Source organism: Thunnus thynnus, chromosome 7, assembly GCF_963924715.1.
Source record: "Thunnus thynnus chromosome 7, fThuThy2.1, whole genome shotgun sequence".
NCBI lineage: Eukaryota > Metazoa > Chordata > Actinopteri > Scombriformes > Scombridae > Thunnus > Thunnus thynnus.
Window position 1 is genome coordinate 4144137 of NC_089523.1, and position 25531 is coordinate 4169667.

At 38.6% G+C, this 25531-nt stretch overlaps 2 protein-coding genes across 4 annotated transcripts in view; both read left to right on the plus strand.

Annotated features, from left to right (window-relative positions):
• Positions 1–101: 101 nt before the first annotated feature.
• Positions 102–11200, plus strand: gkup (glucuronokinase with putative uridyl pyrophosphorylase). Of its 2 annotated transcripts, XM_067593879.1 has the most exons (23): positions 102–279; positions 1255–1361; positions 1475–1519; positions 1653–1806; positions 1918–1989; positions 2285–2373; positions 2495–2651; positions 2933–3010; positions 3566–3657; positions 3818–3923; positions 4022–4101; positions 4191–4259; positions 6144–6204; positions 6330–6346; positions 6456–6513; positions 6729–6821; positions 6936–6996; positions 7089–7202; positions 7548–7605; positions 7939–8007; positions 8792–8855; positions 9004–9075; positions 10585–11200. In XM_067593879.1, exons 1-23 carry the CDS (start codon positions 223–225, stop codon positions 10678–10680), a joined length of 1869 nt encoding a protein of 622 aa, XP_067449980.1. In that variant the 5' UTR covers positions 102–222; the 3' UTR covers positions 10681–11200. The 2 variants fall into 2 exon arrangements, with proteins under 2 accessions (XP_067449980.1, XP_067449981.1); XM_067593880.1 differs by lacking the exons at positions 102–279; positions 1255–1361; positions 1475–1519 and having other exon boundaries at positions 1679–1817.
• A 264-nt stretch (positions 11201–11464) lies between these two features.
• The window catches only part of ubash3bb (ubiquitin associated and SH3 domain containing Bb), a 45019-nt gene continuing 30952 nt past the window's right edge, over positions 11465–25531 (plus strand). For both annotated transcript variants that reach the window (XM_067593876.1, XM_067593878.1), the window contains exon 1: positions 11465–11751. In XM_067593876.1, coding sequence (XP_067449977.1) covers positions 11624–11751 — 128 coding nt within the window. In that variant the 5' untranslated portion in view covers positions 11465–11623. The remainder of the gene's footprint in view (positions 11752–25531) is intronic.

A 25531-nucleotide genomic window follows, 5' to 3' on the forward strand; every position in this document is an offset into this window, starting at 1 on the left:
ATGATATGACCATATTACATACATTAGATATAGCATACAGTATATACACAGTATGTTGGACTGTAGCTTGAAGATGAACTCAGGTGGTTGTGAGTAAGTTTTATTTTGTAGTTCTTGTCGGAAGTAGTTCTTCTCATTGGCGCTGGTTGAATTCAGCTCTGACAGCACTCTGTTTTATTATTTAAAGAAACCTGCCGGACAGCACACACCGAAGTTACCCTAATGATCTGTATACTGCTGGTAGCCGGTCACGGCACCGTGTTGGAGGCTCAGATTAAGGTAAGCAGCTGTATGTAGCAGCAGAAATAATGTGAGTCGCTACAGTGCAGAGTTCACATCAGTATCACTGTTGTAAAATCTGCACGTCTCAAACAGCGCTGGTTGCTGGCTAGCATATACAGCTGTTAATCCAACTGTTCAGACATTTACGGAGTTGCAAGGATTAACTGGTGTCAGCGGTTTACATCCCGTCCAACAGTCACAACTATTTTGTGTAAAATAACACGTTTGAACAAACTCCAGCTGGTTCTTACTGGCCGCGGCTTGCGACATTTTTATTTTCCTAGGATGGCAAAGTCATGACCCTCCCTACTCCTCCATTGATTGGCTTGCCTTGATATTCTAACCCTAATCCTAACCAATCTCATTCCTCATGTCTAAACCTGACCAACCCAATCAACGAAGGCAATGAGTACTAGCCAATCAGAGGTAGAGTAGGGCGGGTCATGACTTCGCCATCCTAGGAAAAGAAATACCGTCCCCTGCTGTGTATTTCGATCAAATCTAATCGCAGGAGTTTGAGTTGGTCGAAAACCGATGCCAGTAGTTGATTTATATATATGACAAATTATTGAAGATAATCTATTTTTTGATTTGATAGGTTAGCTAAATATACATGTCCATCATAAAAGAAAGACAACATAAGAGAGCTATATTCTCTCATTAAGTTTGGCGTGACGTCAACGGGACGTGGGACGGTCCACTAATAACTTCTGATGAATTTTGACTTGAATGGCTACAAGGTGATGCACATAATGTTGCTAGTAGCTACATTAAGCATTTTACATGTGTGAAGTGTTCATCAAAACATGTAATATATGTAATACTTAGAAAGGGCGTTAACATTATAGCAAAAAGCAGTGAGGACTGAAGCCAAATCATGTTCCAGTATATATTAACATGGTACTGTATGTTAATTAAGTAATTTTTAGTTTGAGGGGGGCTGTGTTCTCCATCTCTCCTCTCCTCACACAGAATGATGACACAGGCTTGTACAGCCACCTCACTGGGGTACCAAAGGCCTTGCTGCCCGGCATTGGAGGAAAGAAGATCCTTGACTTTTGGTGGGAAACGGTCAACATGTGCGTAACAGCGGCAAGTGGCCCAAACATGATGTTTTGTCCCCAGTCACTGTAACACTTGCAGATCATGTTTTGGTGGAGTTCTGCTAATTGCAGGTCTGATTTCTCCCCAGGAGACAGTTGTTCACAGAAGTGTATCTTGTCACTAATGCAGACAAGTGAGTACACAAAGAATATTAACTTAATTATCTTCTACAGACACTTGAAAGACACCACTGACATTGAATTGTTGGTTCTTTTTGTTGGTGAAGCCACTTTTACTCTGTTGTGCTCAATTCTCATTCTGCGTAGGTATAAGTACTATGAGCGCTGGGCGACAGCTAATGACTTCCCGGTGGAAAATGTGATAAATGATGGCAGCACCACATTGGAGGACCGCCTTGGGGCTGTGGCTGACCTGGAGCTGGCCATACGCAGCCGTAAGCTGCAGGACGACATCATGGTGGTACGATAAATGTAACCGCTCAGTTCCATTTGACTGTGTTGACTAGCTGAATAATGTTAAAAGTGAATCAGTGTCTGTTGCACACTAAGGATTTCTTCTCTGTGTAAGCAGATTGCAGGGGACATGTTGTGTTCAGACCAGAACTTTGACATTGCTCAAGTTATCCGCTTCTTCAGGTCAAAGGTGAGATTCACTACAACACAAATGTGCATCAGGAACTTGTGCTTATATTCAAACACACATAATCCTTTTGTTGACATAAAACTGTACAATCTAAAGTCGAAAGAGTAGCCTTCATCCATCAAACATGTAAAATCCTCTCAAGAGCAGTGTCATAAAGTCAAAAACAGGCAAAGTGAAAATATCCAGAATGAAAAAGGCTTGCCACAGGTCAAATCATTTTTTCCATGGTCTTTTTTTGTGGAGGTGAAGTGTTAAGGAACATGCACCAGCCCAGTCTTTTGTGTCTGTGTTGCAGCCTGGAGAGCTGATCATATACTACGAACTGGAGGAAGGTGAGAAAAGCAGCTCCAGGGGCATCGTGGAGGTCTGCCCTGACAACCATAGGTAAGAAGAAAGAAGTTGTTTTATCCTCTCAGTCCCATAATGCACAAGAAATACCTCACTGTGTGAAGTTTTTGAAGGTTCATTGATAAAGGTGTTTTGATGGTGTTGTTGTATGAATCAGGATAACTCGCTTCTTGGAGAAACCACAGGAAGGGCTGACAGCCTCCCGACTGGCCAGCGTGGTGTTTTACTGCATCCAGAGAGGCACACTGTCCTACCTGTCTGACTTCCTCAGTGTGCTGCCTCAGGCCACAAACAGGTCCTTCGGGCGATTCTGGGTTCGTAAAGTGACAGAAAGCAACATATGCTGTTCATTTTATACAGGCAACGTCAAACATGAACAATCTTCTGGATATGGTGACTTGTAGTTAACTCAGTGATTTTTAACAACAGTTGAGTTCAGTGAGGGAAATAGATTCTAAGTGCTGCCTTGATGGAATTTTTTTGTTGAAATAACTTCAATAAGTTTATGTCATTTTATTTTTGTCTTTGCTTTTCATTATGATGGTAAATCAAAATGAACAAACAGTTATTTTTATGGCTCCTTCTTCTTCTTCAGGAGTGGCTCATCAATGAGAAGCAGCTTGATGTGTTCGGGATGAAGCTTCCCACTGGCTTCCAGCTCATTGGACAAGTGGTTTGTACTTTTATCTCCTGTTATCAACAATGTTACATCTTTATTTTCCCACACACAACATTACCTGGTGAGAACTCCGAAATGATTTTAGCGCCTCATAATGTTTGCCATTATTATTTTTACCCTTGGTTTGCAAAATTTACATCTAGAAATACTTTATATCTTGGGCTACTACTTGTAAAGTGTAAGTGTATTGCAGGGTGTGTTTAGCTGCACCAGTCATCTTTGCATGTGGTAGTAAGAGATGACAGCTGAAATATTTTAATATTTAAAAGGCTTCTTTACCCAGAAATCATGTAATGTGACATGAGCTGCAAACTGGCCACTTGTACCTAAATGTCCCTAATTTACCCTCCATCAGATTAGACAGGTCTACACTCTATGAACCTGACGACTTAATACTGGTCATATTGCTGCTAGTTAAGGGCAAGTTGGGTGACTACACTATCCTCCCACAGGGACTGAATGCTGATAAGTGGAGTTGTATATAAAACTCTGTCATAGTTTTTACATTTCATTGCACCTCTAATAACATGTTTTCTCTTGACATCTCAGGGTCTGTCAGACTACACCAAGTGGCTCACCCACTACTCCACCAAGCAACAAAACAATCCTGCTAAACCAATCACGTGCCGGTCGTATGCCAGGTTATAAAACACAGACTTAAAGCTTGACCTTCTACTTTAATTTGAATTTACTTTTTCAGAAATGTGCCTGTTTTCCTTCCTAATTCATGACACTTAAATGTTAGAATACACCCTGATAGACGCTGTAAGGATTGATTTCCAAATGAACAATGACTTACAGGGTTGGATTAATGGGGAATCCATCAGATGGCTTCAACGGGAAAACCATCGCTATGAGCATCTCTAACTTCTGGGCTGAGGTCACTCTAGTGGAGAGCCAGACTTTGGTAATGCACACACACACCTCTATGCATACACAGAAGCTAAAACACCTTCATCAGGAATAAACTGTGAAAACGTCATGTGTGTTTCTGTTATATTCCAGGTATTAGTCCCTCATCCACTCAATGACCCTACGGAGTTTGGAAGCTTGCAAGATCTCTTCTGCATCAGCAGGAAGGAAGGGTGTGCACACATTATTTAATGACCTTAAATATATGACAGTGTTGTTCTTGTTCTGTTTTTTTCATATCTATGTTCATCATCCGCTGTAGGTACCTTGGAGGCCTCCGGCTGCTGCAGGCCACCTGTAAGAAGTTCTACCAGTTCTGCTCCAAACAAGGGTGAGATTAGTAACTCTTATAACAGCTTTCCAGGCCAACACAGTGGATTTGACACACAACTTGAATATTTACTTGCAACAGGATGTTTGTATTTTGCATCAGAGGCAGACATGCTTTTGTTGTACTGTGCAGAATACCCAGCTTCCAAATCACATGCTGAGAGTCTATAGCCATGCTAGCAGCTCTGTGAGGCTGAACTTGAGCTAAATGCCAACATCACCATGCTAACATGCTCACTATGACAATGCTAGTGTGTTGATGTTTAGCAGGTATAATGTGCACCATGTTCACAGTGTTGGTTTAGCATGTTAATATTTGCTTATTAGCACTAAAGAGAGTGCAGCTGAGGCTGATGGGAATGAGTTTTCTTGCAGGTATTTGGTCATAAATCAAAATATGATGGCGTTAGATGAAAGTCAGGAGATCAAAGATGTTACAGTTCATCCTCTGGGGACTATGAATGTGTGAATCAACTTCTTGAACTTTTCTTCCTCACATTTTATGAAAAGCTGATTTCAGTATTTGTCCTTCAAATAATTGACCAATATACACCAGCACCCTGTCCTTCCATTTCTTAAAGCTAATATCAGTGATGGATGGAGAAAAGTCTGGATTTGTTGCAAGCTCCTCTCTGAGCAAATGAGCAGAGCTTCAAGGTCTTCAAGTGGAGAATGTAGCGTCCATAAACGAGGTTCTGCCTTTGTACAATCTGCTTTTTCTTTTAAAGATGGAATAAGCTTCTGTTAGTCTGAAAACCTGCACAGATTTCCATATTTTCTCCCGTGAAGTTTTGACATTTTTTACTGTTTTCATATCTTTGGATATATATATGTAATATTTTGATTTTTGTGTTCTGATGTGTGTTTATTCCTATGAAATGTGTTATTGTGTGTGTGTGTGTATGTGTGTGTGTGTGTGTGTTTGTGCGTGTGTGTTTGTGTGTGTGTGTGTGTGTGTAGGTTGTTGGTATATTTGTAGTGGGGATGATGGTTTTGCTCTGTGTTTTATTGTTTCTGATCACCTGCCAGGGACTACAGATGGAAATTAGTTAGCAGCTAAATCTGGTACAAAGCATCTTTTCTCTTTGTTTGAGATTAATTAATTTTGTGCATGGTCCTTGATATAAATAGATCTAATAAACTAAAACTAAACTAAACTTTAGCAGCTCTTGATATTGAGTTTTTAGCTCATTCTTTATTTTAGATCATACTTTCCATGTTTTCTCAACCCATTCATTATTTATGAAGTTTAATTTTTTTTCCATTCTTTCCACCTCATGAATGATAGAGAACCTCATGGTACCAGACAGAAGTTCTGTTTCATTCTCTCCCACATTGAATCTATAGCTTCTACAATCCATGACACTATTGTTTTGAGTTGTGCTGCTCAATAATACTTTTGCAAATAAAGAGGATTTAGACCTTCATCCTTTTTGTAACTTTTAACCTTAACTTATTCTTGCCTTTTATTTTGCTATATTATAGCAGGGAAATATTTCAATAGAGAAATAAAACATCAACCTCATGGTGGCGCTAGAGGAAAAATCAGGATCACCAAAGTCAGCAGAATTCATGCTCTGGGAACCATGAATATCTGTATAAAATTTCATAGCAAGCCATCCCACAGATGTTGAGACATTTCAGTGTGGACCAATGCGACAGACAATATTGTTTCCCATGAATATATTAAAAGATGACAGATTTCTTACTTTTTAAAGCCTTAAATTTAGTTTTTTTGAGCCTGGATGTTTTAAGAACCTCTGTGAATGATATCAGGATCACCTGATACCTGATAACTACTTGACAGTTGACATTGATTCTTCTTGTAATGTGCTTCACTTCCACTGCTGATACGTCTTCAACTTCTGTGTATTCTTCACTGCAGCATTGCTTTGACAAAGCAGAACTTCACATTGAAGTATGACACCAACATTCCTCGGCAAGTGGTGAGGATGTACTCGAACGCTGGTTTCTCATCATACAGTGTAAAGTGTGAAAGCATAAAGCAAACGTGCAACCACCCTTAATATAAAACACTAATGTTTACATTTTTTGTCTCTGTTTCTTGAAGGGCCTCGCTGGAAGCAGGTAATTAGTTCTTGTGGGTTTCTTATCTGTGTAGCCCAACCTAATATGAAAATTATCTTTTACACACTTAATTAATAATCTTCTCGTCTTACAATCCTCTCTTGTGCAGTGCCATCGTCTCAGCTACCCTGAAGTGTCTCATGAAATTCTACAACATCACAGACAATGTGAGGATCTTTTTGCCCTGTTACGATGTGTCACTGAAGCCTTCAGGTTTAACTCTGAGAAGCTTTTCTTTCATCTTCCACCATCTGCCCTTGTAGAAAACCCTTAACAACTTCAGTAATAAGGAAGAGAATAGCATGCACATGAGACAAAGCAGTTAATGTGGAAAACAGCATAAATTAAAAATGACAAAATGTGCTGTTTACGTGAACTCCAGGATCTCCCGAGGCCGATCCGAGCCAACTTCATCCTCAACGTGGAGACTGATGAACTGTTCATTACTGCTGGCCTGCAGGACAGAGTCGTGCAGGTCAGTAACAGAATCAGCATTACGTAAATGCACTGGATTCTGTCACAACATGTTGGTTATCTTTAATTTTATGCCTGCAGTAGCAGCGACTGAGGGATTCTTTTGCCTTTGCAGGTCTATGAAGGATTAGTCTACATGGATTTCAGCAAGAAGCTCATGGAAGAGCAGGGCTATGGTATTTACAACACTGTAGATGCGTAAGCGCTACAGTATGCCAATCATATAAATACTTTTCTTTTCTAAAGTGTGTGTGTTCTGCATTCTCAGGGAACTATATTTCTATGGACATGAGTGACCTTCCATCGTTCTGGCTGGCCTACCTGAGCGACCCCAGCGACTCTGGACGCATCCACAGCAACGTCCGCCAGCGCTGGCTCAGCGGTAGGCTGCCCCTCTTCAATTTAAACATCATGGGCTTCCTGGGATTCATGAGATCAACAATCACTGCTAAAATGTCTCAAAACAAGGAATACAGTATGACCAATATGAGGTTTTGATTCTGATATTTTTGAACATACATTGATACCAGTAATATTTATATGGCAACAGAAGCACATGATACGGAAAGCAACAAGTTCCAGTTTTCTATATGCTGACTTTTTTTGAATAAGATGTTTGCCATGTTTGTATTTACATCCCTCTGTTCTTTAAGGAGTCTTAAATGAGAATACACATTGGTTGATGTGTTGAACTGCTTTTTTTTAATGTTGCTCTGTCTTTCCACAGGGGAGCCGCAAGTAGTCGAAGCCATGAAGACTTTTGCTGAGCTCACTGATCAAGCAAGGTTGGTTTATGTTATTACACTTCCTCAAGCAGAAAGTGCAGTAATAAATGCAATAAACAGAGCTGGAGATATTGTCAAATGAATAATGGTAAACGCTTGACATAATTAATCACTGTATTAATTATGTCTCATGCACAACAGTCTCAAAGTAGCTTTGGGTTTTTTATGTAAAATATTTATGCACTTTGAGTTATAAGAAATTCCACATGCATTTTATTTGTTTTGACCCACCTGACAGAAAATACCAAATATTTTGCCCTGACATGCTCTTAATATTTGAGGTGAACTTTGTCTCAGTGATTGACTGAAGGATTTAAAATGTTCTCCCCTCAGGACGGCTCTACAGGACAGAGACTGGAGCCGTCTGGCACAACTGATGGACCAGAACTTCGAGCTGAGGAGGTAACACTATATTTTAATTTGAGGCATTTTTTGTATTTAAAGCATTTTATTTAAATTCAACAAGGAAAGCTACACTGAAGAATGCCCTGGTTAAGACAGGCAGCAATAACAATGATTTACAGACGAGCAACATAAGTCAGAAAACTCAGAATAAGACTCAAAATCCGAATTAGATTAATGAGAAATGCAATTATAAAATCATGAATAAAATTTCGAATATGATCATGTAAAATATTTCATCCCACAATCAACCTGAATGGCTTTTTAAAACAACCCACGAGCTGTCTAAAACCATAAAAATAGCTGAGACCAATCCAAAACAACCACGTAATGAAACAAACACATCAAGATTCTAAAATAGCCCAAAGCATCGGCAGCAAGGAGAGAGCACACAGCCTCTGCAGCAATGATTTCAATTTACAGAAGGAGATTTGCCATTTTAGATATAACAGCAAAAGGATCCAGGCAGAAGAAGCAGCTTATATAAAAGCTCTTTTACCCAGTTCAGTGTGGACTTTGGGAACTGTTGATTAAAATGAATCCTAGGAAAGCAAAGCTGATTATTCTCTATTTTTGTTTAATACATTTACATTGATTCTGTGGCTGGAACCCAAGAATAGCTTTATATACAGTAGAGGTGTGTGATAGTGCTGTTGTTTAGCAGTGATACTGCATGTAACCAAAGTATGTACGCACCGAGAGGATGTACTCATGGACAGTACATCCCCAAAGTCAAACAAAGGCAACAAAAAAGTGAGATTAAAAATAACAAGTCTTCCCTCAGGTCTGTCTACTCTGACGACTGCTTGGGTCCTGGCAACCTCAAGATGGTTCAGCTGGCGAGGCAGGTAGGTGCTCGAGGCTTCTACCACCTGCTAAGAGCAGTGCATGTGTTATTGATCAGTATTCACCATCGCATTTCTCATTCTTCATCTGTGAACCTGCAGGAGTGTTCTTCTCTTTATGTACTTGTAACGTTTCTTCTGATTCTTGCAGTTTGGCTCGGCGGTGAAGTTACCAGGCAGTGGAGGGGCTGTGGTGGGTCTGTGTGTGGACCAGACTAGACTGGTAAGACTACCCTGCTGTATGTTGAAGGGCTCATCTGCAGCTATCTGAACTCCAGTCTGAGGCCATGGGTTTGGAGCTGTTGCATGCATATTCATGCTAATCTTTCCATGTCTTGTTAACCTCACTCAGTGCCTGGACAGTTGCACAATTTCTGGTTTTGACCCTATGCAGAATCTATAAAAACCACTGCTCTGTAACTGTGGTTATAGTAAAATCTGCCCATACTGGCCACAAAGAGCAATTAAAGCAGGTTCAATGAAAATAATGGGGAGAGAAAATCCACAGTCTCCCACAGCCGTATATTAGCACCAGCTGAACTTTAGAGCACATTACTTCCGGGAACAAGGACTGTTGATTTTGTCCTCCATCCCTGCAATTGCTTTAGATGAACAGGAAGACCAATCACAAAAATCAATAACTCTTCCAGTGGAGATATGGGCATGTGGGTATTGAAAAAAAATGTGAAATTATCCTTTAAGCACAAAAGAAGCTGTTTTCTGGATCAAACCTTAGCCTGTATATAAAGATGGCCGTAGCAAGGTTTGATGTCACCCATTGGTTTGCATTGGAGCTGATTTGAAGTCCAGAGTTGCAGCTTATGGTTGACGTCAAAGCTCAAGTCCTCAAATCTAATTAATGGAGCAATAATTTCCAAAACGACCACCAACATACTTATTAGAGAGCCTGAATTTAGAGATTGTGACCATATTGACTCGAAAAAATGATTGACCTAGCACTTGTAGAGCAAAGTTGACGCTTGTTGTCATTGGAGTATCTAGTGGCCATCTGTGGCACTTTAAGGTTCTTCTGCTTCGGCTTCAGCCTCAAGCTGTTTGCTGCTTGGATCAAACTTTGCTGCAAAAGTTAAAACTGGGATTGAGAATTAATGATGTGATATATTCACAATTTTTTAAGTCTGTCCTAAAACAATAGTCATTTTCCCATATGTACAAAATTCACTCTTTGTTTCCCTGGAAAGTGTTTTGCTGTTGAGCAACAGTGAAGGGACAGTAACACAGTCCACTTGATTTGACCAACTCAGATTGCCAAAGCCTAATATTAGCTTTGGATAAGCTTTTAAATACATTTTTGCACAGAAGGAGGTTTGTGGATTTTGTCCCCCATCACTTACATTGTAAGCACATTAGGAAGGCATCTTTAAACGGCCAGTATGAACAAGAGGAATGATTACAGCAAGAAAAACCTGTATCAATGTACATATGCGCACATGACTGTTCTTTTAAGAAGACTTGAAAGACTATGAACCAATCCTTTAAGGAAAACCAGCCAATGAGAATTGTAAATGGGCAAGTCAACATGCAGTGCCTCATAGCTGAGACTAATACAAGTCCATGATTTAAGAGAAAATGTTTGGAGATCAAGCTCAGGGGAAACTCTTCAAATGATTTGCTGCAACAACTGTAAATAAAAATAAAGAAAAACTACAACCTGTATCTTTACTGTGACCAATATCCTGCTGTCTGATGCAGTGTGTGTTTGACCCACTAGGTGGAGATGAGGCAAGCTTTCCAGGAGGCAGGCTGTGTCTTCTGTGTCATCGCACCATACAACCCATCTGCCAGCAATGTCGGCGGCCAACACTAACCTCATATCTCACCAGGACTCAGTCAGTCTACTCAAGGCCAAGTCATGGTCATCGGTTGGAGATGGCACAGCGTGGCCCCTCAACATGTCTTCTGAGTCCTAATGTCATTTCATAGGACTTATTATTATACAGTAAAGATCAAGCTGTTGATCATCAGTTGTAGGAAATTATGTGAAAGCCATACTTAAAAAAAAAAAAAAAATCAGGATTACAATCAGGAATTTAATTTACTAGATGGACCAAAAATAATGCTTAGTCAAATATCATGCATTGTATCACTTTATTTCTAGAAAATTAGTGAATCTGCAAGTGTCAAGGTTTTGCTGCAGATTTGGTGAGCTTCAGGACATTTACCAGAGTTATTCTGTGTCACATTCATCATCCACAACAGTGTAAAAATGATTTAAATATTTTTCTACATATGTGTGATACATAAATTGTATAGCCTTAATCTCATTATCTTTGTATAATGAATGTAATTTTTGTACCCAAATTAAAAACTTGTATAGATGTATATGATTTTAGTGTTTTGTCATGTATACTGTGCAGCATGTGATAGTCATGTCTCACTATTAAAAAGTGTCATAACTGAATCTTCCCCTTATGTTCAACACATATTACACACTCACAGATGAGTAGATAAACCCGTCAACCCCACAGCTACTCAAACTCGTGGAATTAACGTGTAGTTCACGCTGAATAACTTATTCTTTTCAAACCCAACATTTTCTATCCCATCCTGTAAGTGAGCCGCTCTACCAGCACATCTAATGAGCAGCTTCCTCCAGTGGGCGGAGTAGCAGGGCTGAGCCTGGCCGCGCAGCGCTGCTCTCAGCTCCGCTCCGTGTTGTTGCTCTTACCTCTCCACTCATGCGGACTCAGCTCAAGCTCATGGACTAGCCGGAGAACTGCTGGTGGACTGTATCGGGTTTGTAGCGGACCATGGCTGCCAAAGAGGACCTGTACAGTAAAATCCTCCCGCGGAGGCTCCGGCAGAACCGGTCGGGCTCTGTGAAATGTGGCTCCAACCTGGACGTGCTGTTATCCATGGGCTTCCCAAGACCAAGGGCGTGAGTAGCCTGTCCTAAACACTCTGTGTGTGTGTGTGTGTGTGTGTGTGTGTGTGTGTGTGTGTGTGTGTGTGTTATGGGAGTTAACGGACGGGTCAAACGCAGCATCACCCCACACTCGCCGTTAACCAGCATCGCTTTCACTGTGCGCAGCTAGCTGGTGTTCACTGTATAACTACACACAACTGAAGAGTACAACAGAGTCAAGTATAGAGTTGAATTAAATACATTAAAACAGCAGAATAAAGCTCAGAAGTTACGAGCTGAGTGGAGCGGAATCAACGAAAAGGAACATAACAGTTTGAATCAAACACAACGCAATTACTCCGTGAATGTTATTGTTTTTCCTTTACCCCAGTTTAAAGCTCTCAGTGAAAATTGATATGTTGAAGTTTAAAAAAAAAAACAGTTTTGTTTGGGTTTGTTTTTTTGACTTATTTTAGTTTTACTTAAGTCTACCTTAAGTAGGAAACTTATGTCATATTTCAGCCATGCTCCTGAGGAGCTGTCATATGTAAACTATTCAGAAAACTGGAGTCAGGAGTCATGAGTGTGTGTGTGTGTGTGTGTGTGTGTGTGTGTGTGTGTGTGTGTGTGTGTGTGTGTGTGTGTGTGTGTGTGTGTGTGGTGGGGGGTCATAAGGATCACCCTCTGTCCTCTGCTGCTGCTGAATGGAGGGACTGTCTTTGACTTGGCCAGATCAGTGAGTTCACATCTGTCCATTCAGCTACAGGCTCTCACTGTAAACACAACACTACTGTATACTGAGTATCATCAGCCAGGACAGCAGCAGTGTACACACAGTTACTGATAAACACTGGATCATTGATGGAAGGATTTACTATTTTAATATTCTGCCATTTTTGCTGCTAATTTCACCTTTAAAAGAGCATTAGCTGTGTTAATAGGCCAGAGGTTTATGGTGTCATTCCTGTTCCCTAGTGAATCAGTACACACACAGTGTAATGTATTCCTGGCACTGATTATAGGTTACTGATTGAATGGACACTGGGATACTGAGTCAGCAGTGTGCAGCACGATTCCGAGGCTGCACATAGTAATAATGTACAGTAACACCAGCAATTTTAAGATATAAACATACAGTGCATGCCATTTTGAGTTTAAATGAGGTCTGATGCTATTGTTAGCCAGCAAGGCTGCACAGAGGCTGTTTTAAAGCTGCATTCATGGATTTTTGGCCACTTGGGGTTTGCGCTGTAAACATAACATTGACATATTATCACTTGATTACGGAGCCCGGGAGGGGCCATGGAGAATGGAATTCCCCCTCATGCCATTCTGTCATTCTGCAAACACCCTCACTGTAGATCGGTTGGATATAATAGGCTTTTATTTTGATCTTGGACTAAGATATGATATGTGGATATACTTGGGGTCTTGACTTGTAAGCACAACACTGTGTTATATCTGAGGTTATAATATAACAGACTTTTTCACCGTAAAACTCTTTCATGCTCCTGCTGATAAAAATTCAGCTTCAGGGCTCTACAGCACTTCATGGATATATGTGGATACATAATAAGTGCAAAGAACATGGTCTTCTTGTGATTAAGGAGAACGTACCGCTAATCCTAACTGCCTTGGATCCAGCTTGGATCAGTAACTGACGCTACAGGGGAAATGTCCTCTTCATCACTTTCTTCAAACCTCCATCTGACTGGATGCGTTTGGTGTCTACTACAAGAGGGGAGCAGACAAAATAGTTCAATCAAGAGCACGAATTATTAAAAGGAAAGCACAAATTACTTTTTTTATTCTCTGCGGCCCCTCCTGGGCTTCATACCTGATAAAGTTATTATCACAAACATTTGAACAAACAGTTGCCTATTCAAACATCTAGCAGATATGGGGCAACATGAGCATGTATTTGGTGTATTTGGACCACTAGGTGAATAAGCTCTCATCTTATATCTTTGTTTTGGTCTCCACCAACTCCTGAGAAAAATATCTGAGTCTTTAGTTGCTATATTCTCCTCTATGTTCACCAGCTAACTTTGTCTGCTGTTTGGTGCTTGGTACAGGTTGCACATAGAGCTGAACACAGTTGCCCGCTGTGTCTGGGAACAAGGTTGATGAGAGCACAGTTTTGGGGCTGGGAACTAAAATATTACCTTAATTGACTGAAAAGCTTTGTAGAGATGTTGCAGAGTTCTCTGAGATCGTAACTACATGTGACTCCTTTCACATTACATAGTTAATTGATTAGCGCAGCTTTAAAGACAGCTCGTATAGAAGAAAGGTTGTAACGTGTTATAGTGCAACTCCTGAAGAAATTAAGATTAAACTTTGATCATTTTTACCTATGCTTACATTTATAACATACATAACATACATAATTACATAGTATAATGACACACAGTTCTGACTGTAAAATGAATACTTTTAATTTTAATCTTAATGATATTTTGCTGAATGCATTTTTTCATATGGATCCTTACGTTTGGTTTTTGGAGACGCTAAGTTTTATGGCCTAAGCAGCCATTTCACAGTTGAAAATGAAGTTCTCACTGTTCTGTTCTGTTCTGTTCTGTTCTGTTCCTGTTTCTAAATTACCAGAAATATATGTTCATTTCTGTACTGCAATTTCTTGTCATATATACACCAGTTTGTGTCTGACATGAACAAATATTTGCAGGTTGGTATACTGGTGAGGCTTTAATATGTATTTTATTTATATCAGAGATCATTCGCTTTTCAAATGGTGTGGTGATAACTGTCACATAGTTTTCCATGAATGATGCTGTCTCTGTCTGTGCTGACTGAACATTTTCTTTTTATTCTTAACAAACCTTAAACGTGAAAAACATCACTTCCTGTCTACCAAAGGATTTTCCAAGGAAAAGACCTTTTTGACACTGGCTGTTAGAAGTGCAGATGGAAAAGCTGTCGTGAGGCATCTATGATAGAATCAGTATTGTGTCATATTAATTAGTGGAAGGAGCTAAACCTATTTTTATCTGTATTATTTTAAGTCAGTGGGAAATCAGTACTTTTTTTCTGTTCGTACACTTAATGTTGGGAGTCTTTCCACCCCTTTCACCCAGACAGATGTCACACGTCAAGAGTGTGTGTGTGTGTGTGTGTGTGTGTTTGGGAGTGTGTATGTCAGAGGAAGTGTGCTGTGGTTTGCTGAATGGACACAGCAGATGATGATAGGCCCCCAGGCAGGCCAGCGCTGGCCTAGAACACACTCCCTCAGGGAAGCCACAACCTCTTTTATATCAGCCCATGACTGCTTGGCCCTGACACGGCCACTTATTAATTCCCTTTCTCTCTCCGTCTGTCTCGCTCCTTCTTTTTTTTTTTCTGTCTGAAGAGGTTGACCCATTAAATTTCATGACCAACTTCAGGTGTCCTGGTTCTGCTGTAATAGGATTACTTCTGTGTAGAAAGATTACATTTATCTGCTGCTAGTCAGGCCATTGTTTTTTTTAGGGGCATCCCTGTATTGCTACCAATGCTCACCCAATACAGAGTATAGCTTTATATAATAAAATTTAGTGATATCAGTAAAGGAAGGTATGATTGATAATATGGCTGTGGCATAAATATGAAATGCAGTTTGGCAAATTTAGAGCTTGCACTGTGGAAAAATATGGGTATTGAACATGAATTCTTTTTAGTATTGACCAAAATGTGTGAGTGGCATTGATTATAAAAAAGTGCCAACTGGCGAAAGTTGGCATGGAATGCTTGGTCAGGCTTTGTGACTTTTAATCAGATGTTTCCTGATCAAAACCAGGAACTTAAGTCTATATTAATTCCTGATCAGGAACCAGGAACTTAAGTCTATATTTTAATTAGGCAAAGCTCTTTATTCAACACTGAAGCATTGAGATGTTTGGCTTATTTTATTAAATGGTTAAAATAAAAATGGGTTAAAACATGAATAAAGTGTCTGCTGCACACCGAAAAACTCTAAACCAAACGTCTTGATATTCATTAAACATTTTTTTTGCAAGTGGAAGAATAAGCAAGGTGTTTTACAATTTTCTTATCAGGCTTGTTTTTTATGAAATGAACAAATCACAGGTATGATATATGATACTCAAGTGATATAATCACAAGCTCCACATACATCACATAGTATCACATTGGACACAGTCTAATTGCTTAAAATAATAGATCAAATACACAGGTAATTCAGAAGACCAAATTGGGAAAACACCGTGTTTTGAAAAAAAGTGTGAATTATTTTGAACAACCCACGGAGTCTACTCTTGAGCTACATTGTAGAATTGACTTTCCGTTCATTCAAGGTGCCTCCAATGCTTCACTTGAGACAAGCTAATGTTACTGTAAAAAAGTTGCATTTTACAAAATCAGCAAACAGCCTTACCTTTATTCACAATTTTTCCATCTATGGTGTCGAATCCAAAATGATTCTACATATTACTTTGTCAGATGGTTTGATGTCATGATTATCAGTTCAGCATGACTAACTAGTTCTCTCCATTTTACGTTAGCAAAGAGAACAACAATACTCTTGATGGTCAGGCAGACAGTGGATTGTAGGAATGGCCCAGGCTGGACAGTGCCTGTTGTTAGCTTACACTGTCAATTTTACATTCGAAACAGATATTTACAGATCAAATATTACATTTTTTCCCTATGTTCCAACAGCAGTTCATATTTTGAATAAACAGTGACAGCCTCGAGTAAATATATATACTGTACGGTATAAAGAAAATTACAGTGAATATAAAATTCCATCCAAAAAACACACATGTAATTAAAAAGAAGACCCTGTAGAAAACGTGATGAAGTAAGGAACCACATAGAAAAAGTTTACAATAATACATTTAAAAAAATCACAAAAAGTAAATTAAACTAGGTAAGGTGGCTGCAGCGCGACAAAATGACCATAACATCATTTATTATAGACCTAAAAATGTTTTTTTCCCCTAACTCATGTAGTGACAAAAATATTGTTTTGGTATTGGTACCAAAACTCAGGTATCTAACTAGCACTTATATTAAAAAAATTTTTAAAACAACACCCAGATTGGACCAATCTTTCAGACTAATATTGGTCAGGTATTTGGGTGGGAAGTCCTTAATTAAATAGAATGAAATTTAAAACGAAGAAAAAAAAAAGCTGTATTTCTACCCAGACAAGAATAAGAGAAGACTGAATAATACATGTATCTATCTTAGATGACACTTTTAATTGTATTTCTGTTAAAATGTTATTTAATTAAAAGTCAGATGTGAAACTCACAACAAATCTTATTAAATCCACCATGTTATATCAAAGGATCACAGTTAGTTATAGTATTGATGATAAAAAAAAAAAGAAAAGCCAAACTCCTGTTATTAACAACTGACTTTTCCATCATCTTGCAGTGAGGAAATGGCTGTGGGTCTGCTGCAAATTGACTCTAGGTTAAATCACTCCCAAAACAAAATCAATTGTACACATTATTGTTCTCTCCGGAGAGAAAAAGCTTCCAGCAAGTCACAGGGTGCATCTCTCAGACTCTGTAAATGACAGCCTTGTGCATGTCAGCTAACTCTTAATGTAATGATCAATTATACATGAAACAAGCAGAGTCATGCCTGTTTGTACAAGAATAGCCCGTACATTTTTGCATGTTGGCACAGAATGACAGGAAAGGGAGTATCATTGAGAGCTTAAGACAGAGACATTAGATACGTCATCATGAGATTTCAGAACTTGCTGAGACATATACTCAGTCTATGTGTAAAAATAATCCTGGCTAAAGTATGCTAATATCCCTCTCTTTGTACACAGAAACCTTTGGGCTTTGTGGTAGTTTTTGAGTCAGTTTGGTGTATGTTCCCACTCTTAAAAGCCCTGAAAACCTATCTTCTCAAACAGCTTCTTACCATGAGTGATGGGATTCTACATGAACACATTGTTTTGTACAGAAATAAGAACAGGCTTGGTTATTTCACTTGAGAAGTGGAAGCTGTATTTCTACTGTGGATCATGATGTGAACCAGTGTGTTAGCGTTAGCTTAGCGGCTAAAATGCTTTAGTAACTGTTACCAGAATTTACACAATGATGCTACATCTATATGCAGTGTATAGATTATTAACATTACGTGTACTGTCTGGTGTAGTTTTTTGATGAATGTTAGCGGCAGCTAGGTAGCTAGCTGAAAAGGCTGGTGCTCCATGTAGAGATGCACTGATACTGCCTCAAATAGCTGGATCAGGTATCAGTGAAAATGGGCCAATCTGGTATCGCATATCATTATCTTAATAAATAACATCTCAGTAAATTTATATCTATCTATTTATTTGTTACAATTTGCTTTACAAAGATAGGAAAGTAATGTTTAAGTCAAACCTGATTTAGCCTTACACATAAAAGAATGATCCCAATCTCTTCCACACAGTGACTACGTTTAAATGCACAAAATATTTCGGTTTTTGCCCTTATTCTAAAAACCACAACATTCCTACTAAGCTGTTTACATGGCTAAGGAAAATGAATATTCCACTAATATTGTATTGTATTATATTATATTTTATTTAATATATATTTTTATATTATATTTTTTAATATTATATAATATTATATTTTACATGCAGAGGGTTTTCGGAGTTTCCCTCTGCTCCAGTGGGAACGGGAATCACAAGATCTCTGCAGGTAGTGAAGTAAAACATCAGTGAGCTGCTGCCTGATATTTATAAGGGATACTGATATGACTGATATTATAAATTTATAGTTACAGGCACATCAAGTACCCAGGTTGTCCCATGATGTTTACTACACTGCTGAGTGTTTTTGGTGCATCACACTGAGACAGCTCTCCATTCTCCTCTCATTCCTCTTCTCTGTCTGCCTTCCTAGTCCAGCATTTGTCATTTTGCCTGTGCAGGGGCGCGTTACACAACCAGCCCGTTGTGCATCTTTATCCCAACCTTGAAAACTGTTGGCTAGTTGGTTTGTTTACAATGCACAGAACTGACCATTAATAGGCAAGGGGCTAAGTGTCGCAGTTACTTTTTTATCAACTGATTGGAGTTTAAAGGAAAAGTAAATTCTAATTAAATTGTATCAATTCTATAACTAACATTATTATATGTTGTCAACTATATTTTTCACTTGTCTGATAATCTTTTACAACATTTTGTTCATTTCGGGGCTCCATAGTTGAATAACTTTGTTCTGAACTGAAAAAAATGAATCAATATAAAGGAGCAAACTAAAGTTCTAAATCACTCCAAACAAGTGTCTTGATAGCACAATCTTTTTCAGATTAATCATAAATGTTCTATGTATACCTGCAAATTTTAAATGTTGCTCAGTCTTGCAGTGTGTCAGTAGATAGCATTATAGGCACTGTAGAAATAGAAAAATAAAGGACTGAAAGCTTTTCATTGCTTTCACCACAGTATTTCCAGTCTGCTTTTATTGTACTCACAGCTTTCCTTGTAGTGTGATGAGATAAGTATCTTGGGATATTGTTAAGTCTGAGCATAACAATTAAAGTTAGTTTTAATGCGTTTGAAACTGTCGTCTTTTCTTGTTCCCCCACTAGAGAAGACAATATCGAACACGTTTAGTAATACTTCACAAAACATGCCTTATAGCACTTTTAAAGCAGTTGTACTGAGTTTCACATTGATATCCGAATGCAGTATGTAGTCACTTAAAGTTTTAGATATCTAGAGGCACGCTTTAAACCTATGTGATTCTGTATATGTAGCTTTATTTTAGATGGACATACAACTGTTGTCAGTTTGCGAAGAAAGATTTAAGTTCTTGTGTTTCATCAAATGGACGCCCACTCACTTCCTGTGTAGATAATGTGGTTTTCATTTTACAATTGCTATACTGTCATTGTATGTCAAAATTGTATACCTTCACACTGAGAACTTGTGTATCCTCTGGGCCTCAGATGTACCGCTTAAAACACTGTGACATCCAACATATTTGCATTTACAGCACACTACACTTTCTCAATGCTGATTTAGAGGGTTTTTCTCTGCCACTTCACAACAGCTGTCAACATAGGAAATGTATTTTCTGTAGCTCAGCTCAAGGGTTGCATATGTGCTGATTCGAAGGAGGGAAGGAAAACGTCTACATACAGTACACAGGTTCAAGTTTGCCACTCCTGCAGCTACATCTGTGAGAGCTGCATATAGTATAAAGCAGCTATGGGAAGTGCTGTGGAGTTGGTAACTCTCATGAATTATTGAGTCATTCCCTTGTTTTTTTAGCCCAGTATCTTTGAAATGCAGATGGATATGAGCTTATTGGGAAGGTTTTCTTCTAAGCTGCCTTTACAAATCGCTTCCAGCTCTTTGGGACTACTTGAAGATGATTGTAAAATCAAAGCAATATACCTATGATTACATTTGATGTGCCATGCCTGCTTCAATAGGAAGGCTCTAACAAGGTCATATAGATGTCATTAGTCTCCTTCCTGAAATAGGAGAGGTGCATCACTGTCTAGATATAGCTGCCGTTGTTCACTGGTGCACTTCCACTGCAGCTTGGTGATCATATCGTGGTTCATTTGAAGCTCTGTCCGGAAGCAGGGAAACAGACAGTGCTATCAGATTATGAGGCCATTGTCTCCACTCAAATGTTTCACCGTGGTTGTATGAAATTCAAGGTACTGTAACTGCCGGGGTGCAGGCAGGTTTGCATTACAAATTACCTGCTAACAAATGTCTTATTATACCTAAAAAAAAAAAAAAGGATCTCAATTCTATAAGAAGAGTCGATGCTGATTTTAAATAGTGTGTTGTATTTTGTGTTTGATTCCTGGCACATGAATTCTTAGAGGTTGGTAGTGACCCACACTATTTCACAGTCATTCATTATGTGGCTCCTGGAAGTAGAAGCTGTTTGTCAATATCAGCTTGTGGCCTCGGGTACAGATGGAGAGATACTACATGAGCAGCACAAAGGTACCAGTGTACCAGTCAGTCAGCAGCAAGGTTTTAGTGGTACGGTATGGGTTTTTGAGGGTTGATGCTTATAGTTCACTAGGTTGCTAAGTATTGTTGCCACGTTGTTGTATAGTTGCCGGCATTTTGTGTCAGTATTTAGTATTGTGAAATCTTAAATATACATGTATTTAATCATTTCTGTATCCCCAAAATGTTATGAATAATTATACTGTATATACAGTGTTTAGTTGTGTTAAAACCTCCTGACATAATATTTAGATCATACTGGGATACTTCTTTTGTTTACTCTTTCTGACTGTAAAGGGAAATCCACAGGGCAAAAATGTAAGAACCAAGATGCTACTAACATCAAAACAGTGTCTCTTATTCAGTCAGTGTAGTGTTTCTAGAGTTAAGAGTCAGATAAACCTCATGTAAAATTTGCCTAAACTGATTAAATTGGTTATTAATGGATATTAACCCTGTATTTTTGGATCAGCCCAATTTAGCATTTTGCAAACCCTAAGACAAACCCCATGGGTCCCCATTTTCAAAGTTGCTCACAATGAAAAGAAGCATGAACATGGCATTACTGAGTGTTTTACTTTTGCGCCTCAGTATAGTGCCTAATCCAGAAAACATGACCACTGCAGTGCTGAGATATGTGGTTAAATACATGGTAACTCCACTAGCTGTGGTTATGATAGCGGAGTTGGCTGAGGCTGACTGGCTGCTGTCAGGTTTTTAATAAATGGCTGATATCAGCCACATGTATTTGTCTAACCTCAGTAAGCAGCTCCCAGGACAGCTGTCTGGCTACAGTTGCTGAGCCAGCAGCAGATTTCATTTAGGCCTAGAGGCTGCTGGGATTGACAGCTGTCCTCTGCCTCCCTCTACACACCTCCAACCACAAAACTCCTCCACCAGCCTCACACTTCTTCTCTCTACTCAGCTTAGTACTTTGATGACATGTTTATCAGAATCAATCAATCTCAAACCGTAATATTAGTAACACATGACAATTAAATGTTACTAGAACCCAAAGGGATGTAAGGAAATCTTGGCAAGTAAACACATTTTTAGATTAATTTTATTCAAACAAAAAAATAGTTGACTAAATCAGCATATTTCCCTAATAAGTTCAGCATACAGTTAGATCATATTAAATTGTAAGTCAGGCAATGTGCTAATTTGTCTCTAATCATGAAAACACACAAAATGTGTTTCACAGATTGAAACTTCTGTGTTTGTAAGTCCTATATATAATATTATAGTGTCAGTATGAGGTAGAATATGATATTTGTATCAGTAGAAGTGCAGCTTCTGTACATCAGCATGTACAGAATGCAGGTCTGTCAGACAAAAAGAAAAAAGACCCTGGGTTTGGTACCCGGTGGTGGTGGTGGTGGTGGTCATGTGTTCCAAGAAAAACAAATGGCTGTGTTCACGGGTGGGAAGCCAGTGAGGGTTCTCGTCCTGTCACTGCTGGTATTCTTCCTGGTTGGGGGCACCTGCACAGTCGGGGTTACCCTCCAGTGAAGCTCATTGCTGGCAGGTGAAAAAAAGGTCAGGTCAACAGTAGGATTAGCTGTGACAAAAACTGCAGTGTGAGGATTTGGGAGAAAATTGGAAAGAAAACTGTAGTGTTTTGGAAACCTTTGGATAGCTGTGGTCTTTTGGAGGCTGGGACAGAGAGAGGAAAAAGCCTCAACTAGTAAGTTAGCAGCTGTACCAAAACCTTCTCTGGCTTCTATAAGGCCAGTTTAACCACATGAAACCACTGTGAAACCAACATGCATAGAACTGATTAGATATCTTTAAAGATGCACTGAAATGGAATTTAAGGGTAGTAGTAACGTTTAACTGTCAGTTTGTCAAACCGGTGTTTCTCATCACAACTGTGAGCGATACCAATATGATATCCAATAACATTTCTCTTGCCATTGGAAAAAGTGGAGGAGGACAAATAAAGGCTAACTGTTTAAAATTGACCAGCTTATTTTTCCACTGTCAATACCTTTTTTTGCTAACAAATTGTAGTTAATATAGGAAAGGGCATTTTTATTGACAGCTTCTTCATAATTTTCTTGCAAACAGTTTAATGCTATTAATATTAATTTATTATAAAGTTCATCCATGTGCCTGTGACATTATTATCTTTGTGGCATTCTTGCAGTTACAGAGGAACTGCAGTTTTTGTTTTTAAGTACTGGAGGATAATATATCACCACAATATTTGTGCATGTCTCATAGTTTCAAAAAAAATTGAAAAGAGGAAGTTTTACAGGCAGGCTGCAGTGTTAAATATTCTGTTGAACAGCCCATTGTGCATTACAAATGGTATGAAAAGTAACAGGCAAGTAACAACATCTGTTATCAGTGAACTTAAAGCCAAGTAAGATCAGCCTACAATACTACATAAATGTCACTCTTAACAGTTTCAGGAGCTAAATAATGTTTGACACCTAGTTAGTGAAGTTAAGCTGTAGCTGAAATAAAGGTTCTTTCTATACGTGCAGAAAAACTGCTGTCACAAGAGTTATGCTGATATCTTTGTGACACACTGATCAGCATATCTTGTTCTTAATGGTGCGTCACAAGTTATCTGTTCAGATGTGTCTGTAAGAGCTACTTTGTCTTCATTCACATCAGAGGACACAAGTACACATTGAATAAACACAGTTGCAGTTGTTCATAAACGTATCTCATAATAAGGTATTTTTCTGATATAATGACTTTTTTTTATTACCACTGTAGTATGACATAAATTATTTAAGTAAAAGAAGAAATGTTTGTCTTTATTATAAGATGAATTGTTTGGAATGTATTCAATATAACAAGAATTAATATATAGAAGTAATAGATGTTTTTATAATCGGTAGAAGATCCTTAGCAAGATGTGATGTATGGCAATAAAAATATTATTTCTATCCATTTTCAGCGTCTAGTCACATCTACTGGGGTTTCCCCGGATCTTAATGCAGAATAGTCTTCAACAGAGTATTTCACCCCAGGACTTGTGTTAATGCAGATTTTGGTTTCCCTCCAGCTGATCAATGACACATAACACCACCTCTAAGATCCCCTTACATTCAAACTTCTATAGACAATACTGTCTACTGTGCTCAGTAATAACAGACTCTCACTATGTCTCATACCAAGCATGAAATCACTGATTTAGCCCACAGTGTCTTCTCTTCAGGCTTTGCTTGGATCTTCTTCTCGTATATGTGAGTTAGTTGTAATGAAAACAGCTCAGATGAGTTTAGTTGTCGTGTTGTACTGTAAAAATGAGGAAAAAGTGTAATTATTATAAAAAAATCATGTCAAATGTCACAAGAATTACAGAAATACACTGTTGTAGATAAGAGTGGGGCAGTTGTGTTGCTATGTGGAATCTCTCAAACTCTAGTCTGTATTGTATTGCTAAATTAGACAATGGTTAAACTGGTCACAGTTCATATCAAGTTGACTCTATCAGTTGCTCTTTTGGCCACAATGATTTTAGCAGCTGCTGCCCAATTCAGTGGCCTTCTTTTAAAGACCACAGTATTGTTATTTATTTGCACTCTTGAATTATTGCAATAGAAGTGTCAGTAGATGTTGAGGTCTTGTTCCTGTTGTGCTGAATGGGTCTTAACAGAGACTTTGTTGTATCTGTTCCCTAATGTGATTAGGTTGATGCTCTTCCTCCTTTCAGGGAAAAATTTCGAACAGGAAGAAGGATCATATTACCATCTCATATAATGATTATTTAACATTTTGATCACATGATTTATACCTTTTTAACGCAACATATTGTAGCAAAAAGGGGAATCATTTAGACACCCTCTGTCAACAGATGTAAAGTTCATAAAATGATGATGAAAGGTGATTTTGTGAATTCTCTAATAGCTGTTTGAGTCCAGCTGAACATGTGAAGATCGAATAAAAGGTGAATATTACTGCCTCTCACAAGCAATATGATTTAATGTGGCAAACCTGAGCAACATTGTCTGACTTTAACAACAGACTAAAGGAGATTTCTTCCTTGTGTGGCTAACCTGGTGTTCTAGCACACACTGAAGTTACACATGAACATTTGGCATTTACCTCCTTCAGGTAAATAAATAACTAATTCCAAACATTTGCTTACTGTGAAAGTAGACAGCAGTCACCGCCTTTGTTTGCATGCATTTATCACAGAAACTGGCTGCCAACAAGCGTTGCTCTTGATTCAGTTTGGCTTAACGTCACCACGGGAGACTATTGAAGGACTGTTATGTGACCGACGGGGATGTCCAAGCTAGCAACACTGCTAGTGTGCTAATGTGCTAGCATGTATACTGCCAGTTGACCACTATTGGCTGTTGTTTTAGGAGTTTTTATTTTAAAAATGTTACAATGGATATATTTTGGTGGGTAATGATTTAAAATTATGACATTTAAAATGATGCTTGTTGTCTCTTTACGACAATAGCAGTCTTTGTCTTTTGCTAGTACACAGACACAGAACATTAAAAGATATGAGATAAAATTCTGTGATAATTCTACTGAAATACAGAAATTAGAAAAGTAGCTTGTGTTTTGAAGGGATCTTTAACTGGGATTTTCAAAATCTGATGAACTAGAAGCCATGTTAGCATGAATGTTCATGTGGTTGAATGTGGTTTGCTACTATAGCGCGACTGATACAGGACTTTTGAGGCTGAAATGGATATTGATATTTGGGGGTTTAAAAAATTCTTAAAATGATATATTGACTGATATGAATTTCCTTCATACAACCCATAACACAAATAAACATTTCTCATTCAGTTCCCTTAATTTGTGTTTCTAATAATTGTGACCAAGAAATGAGCATCACTACTCTTCAATGGACAAACTAAAGAACAGTGACAC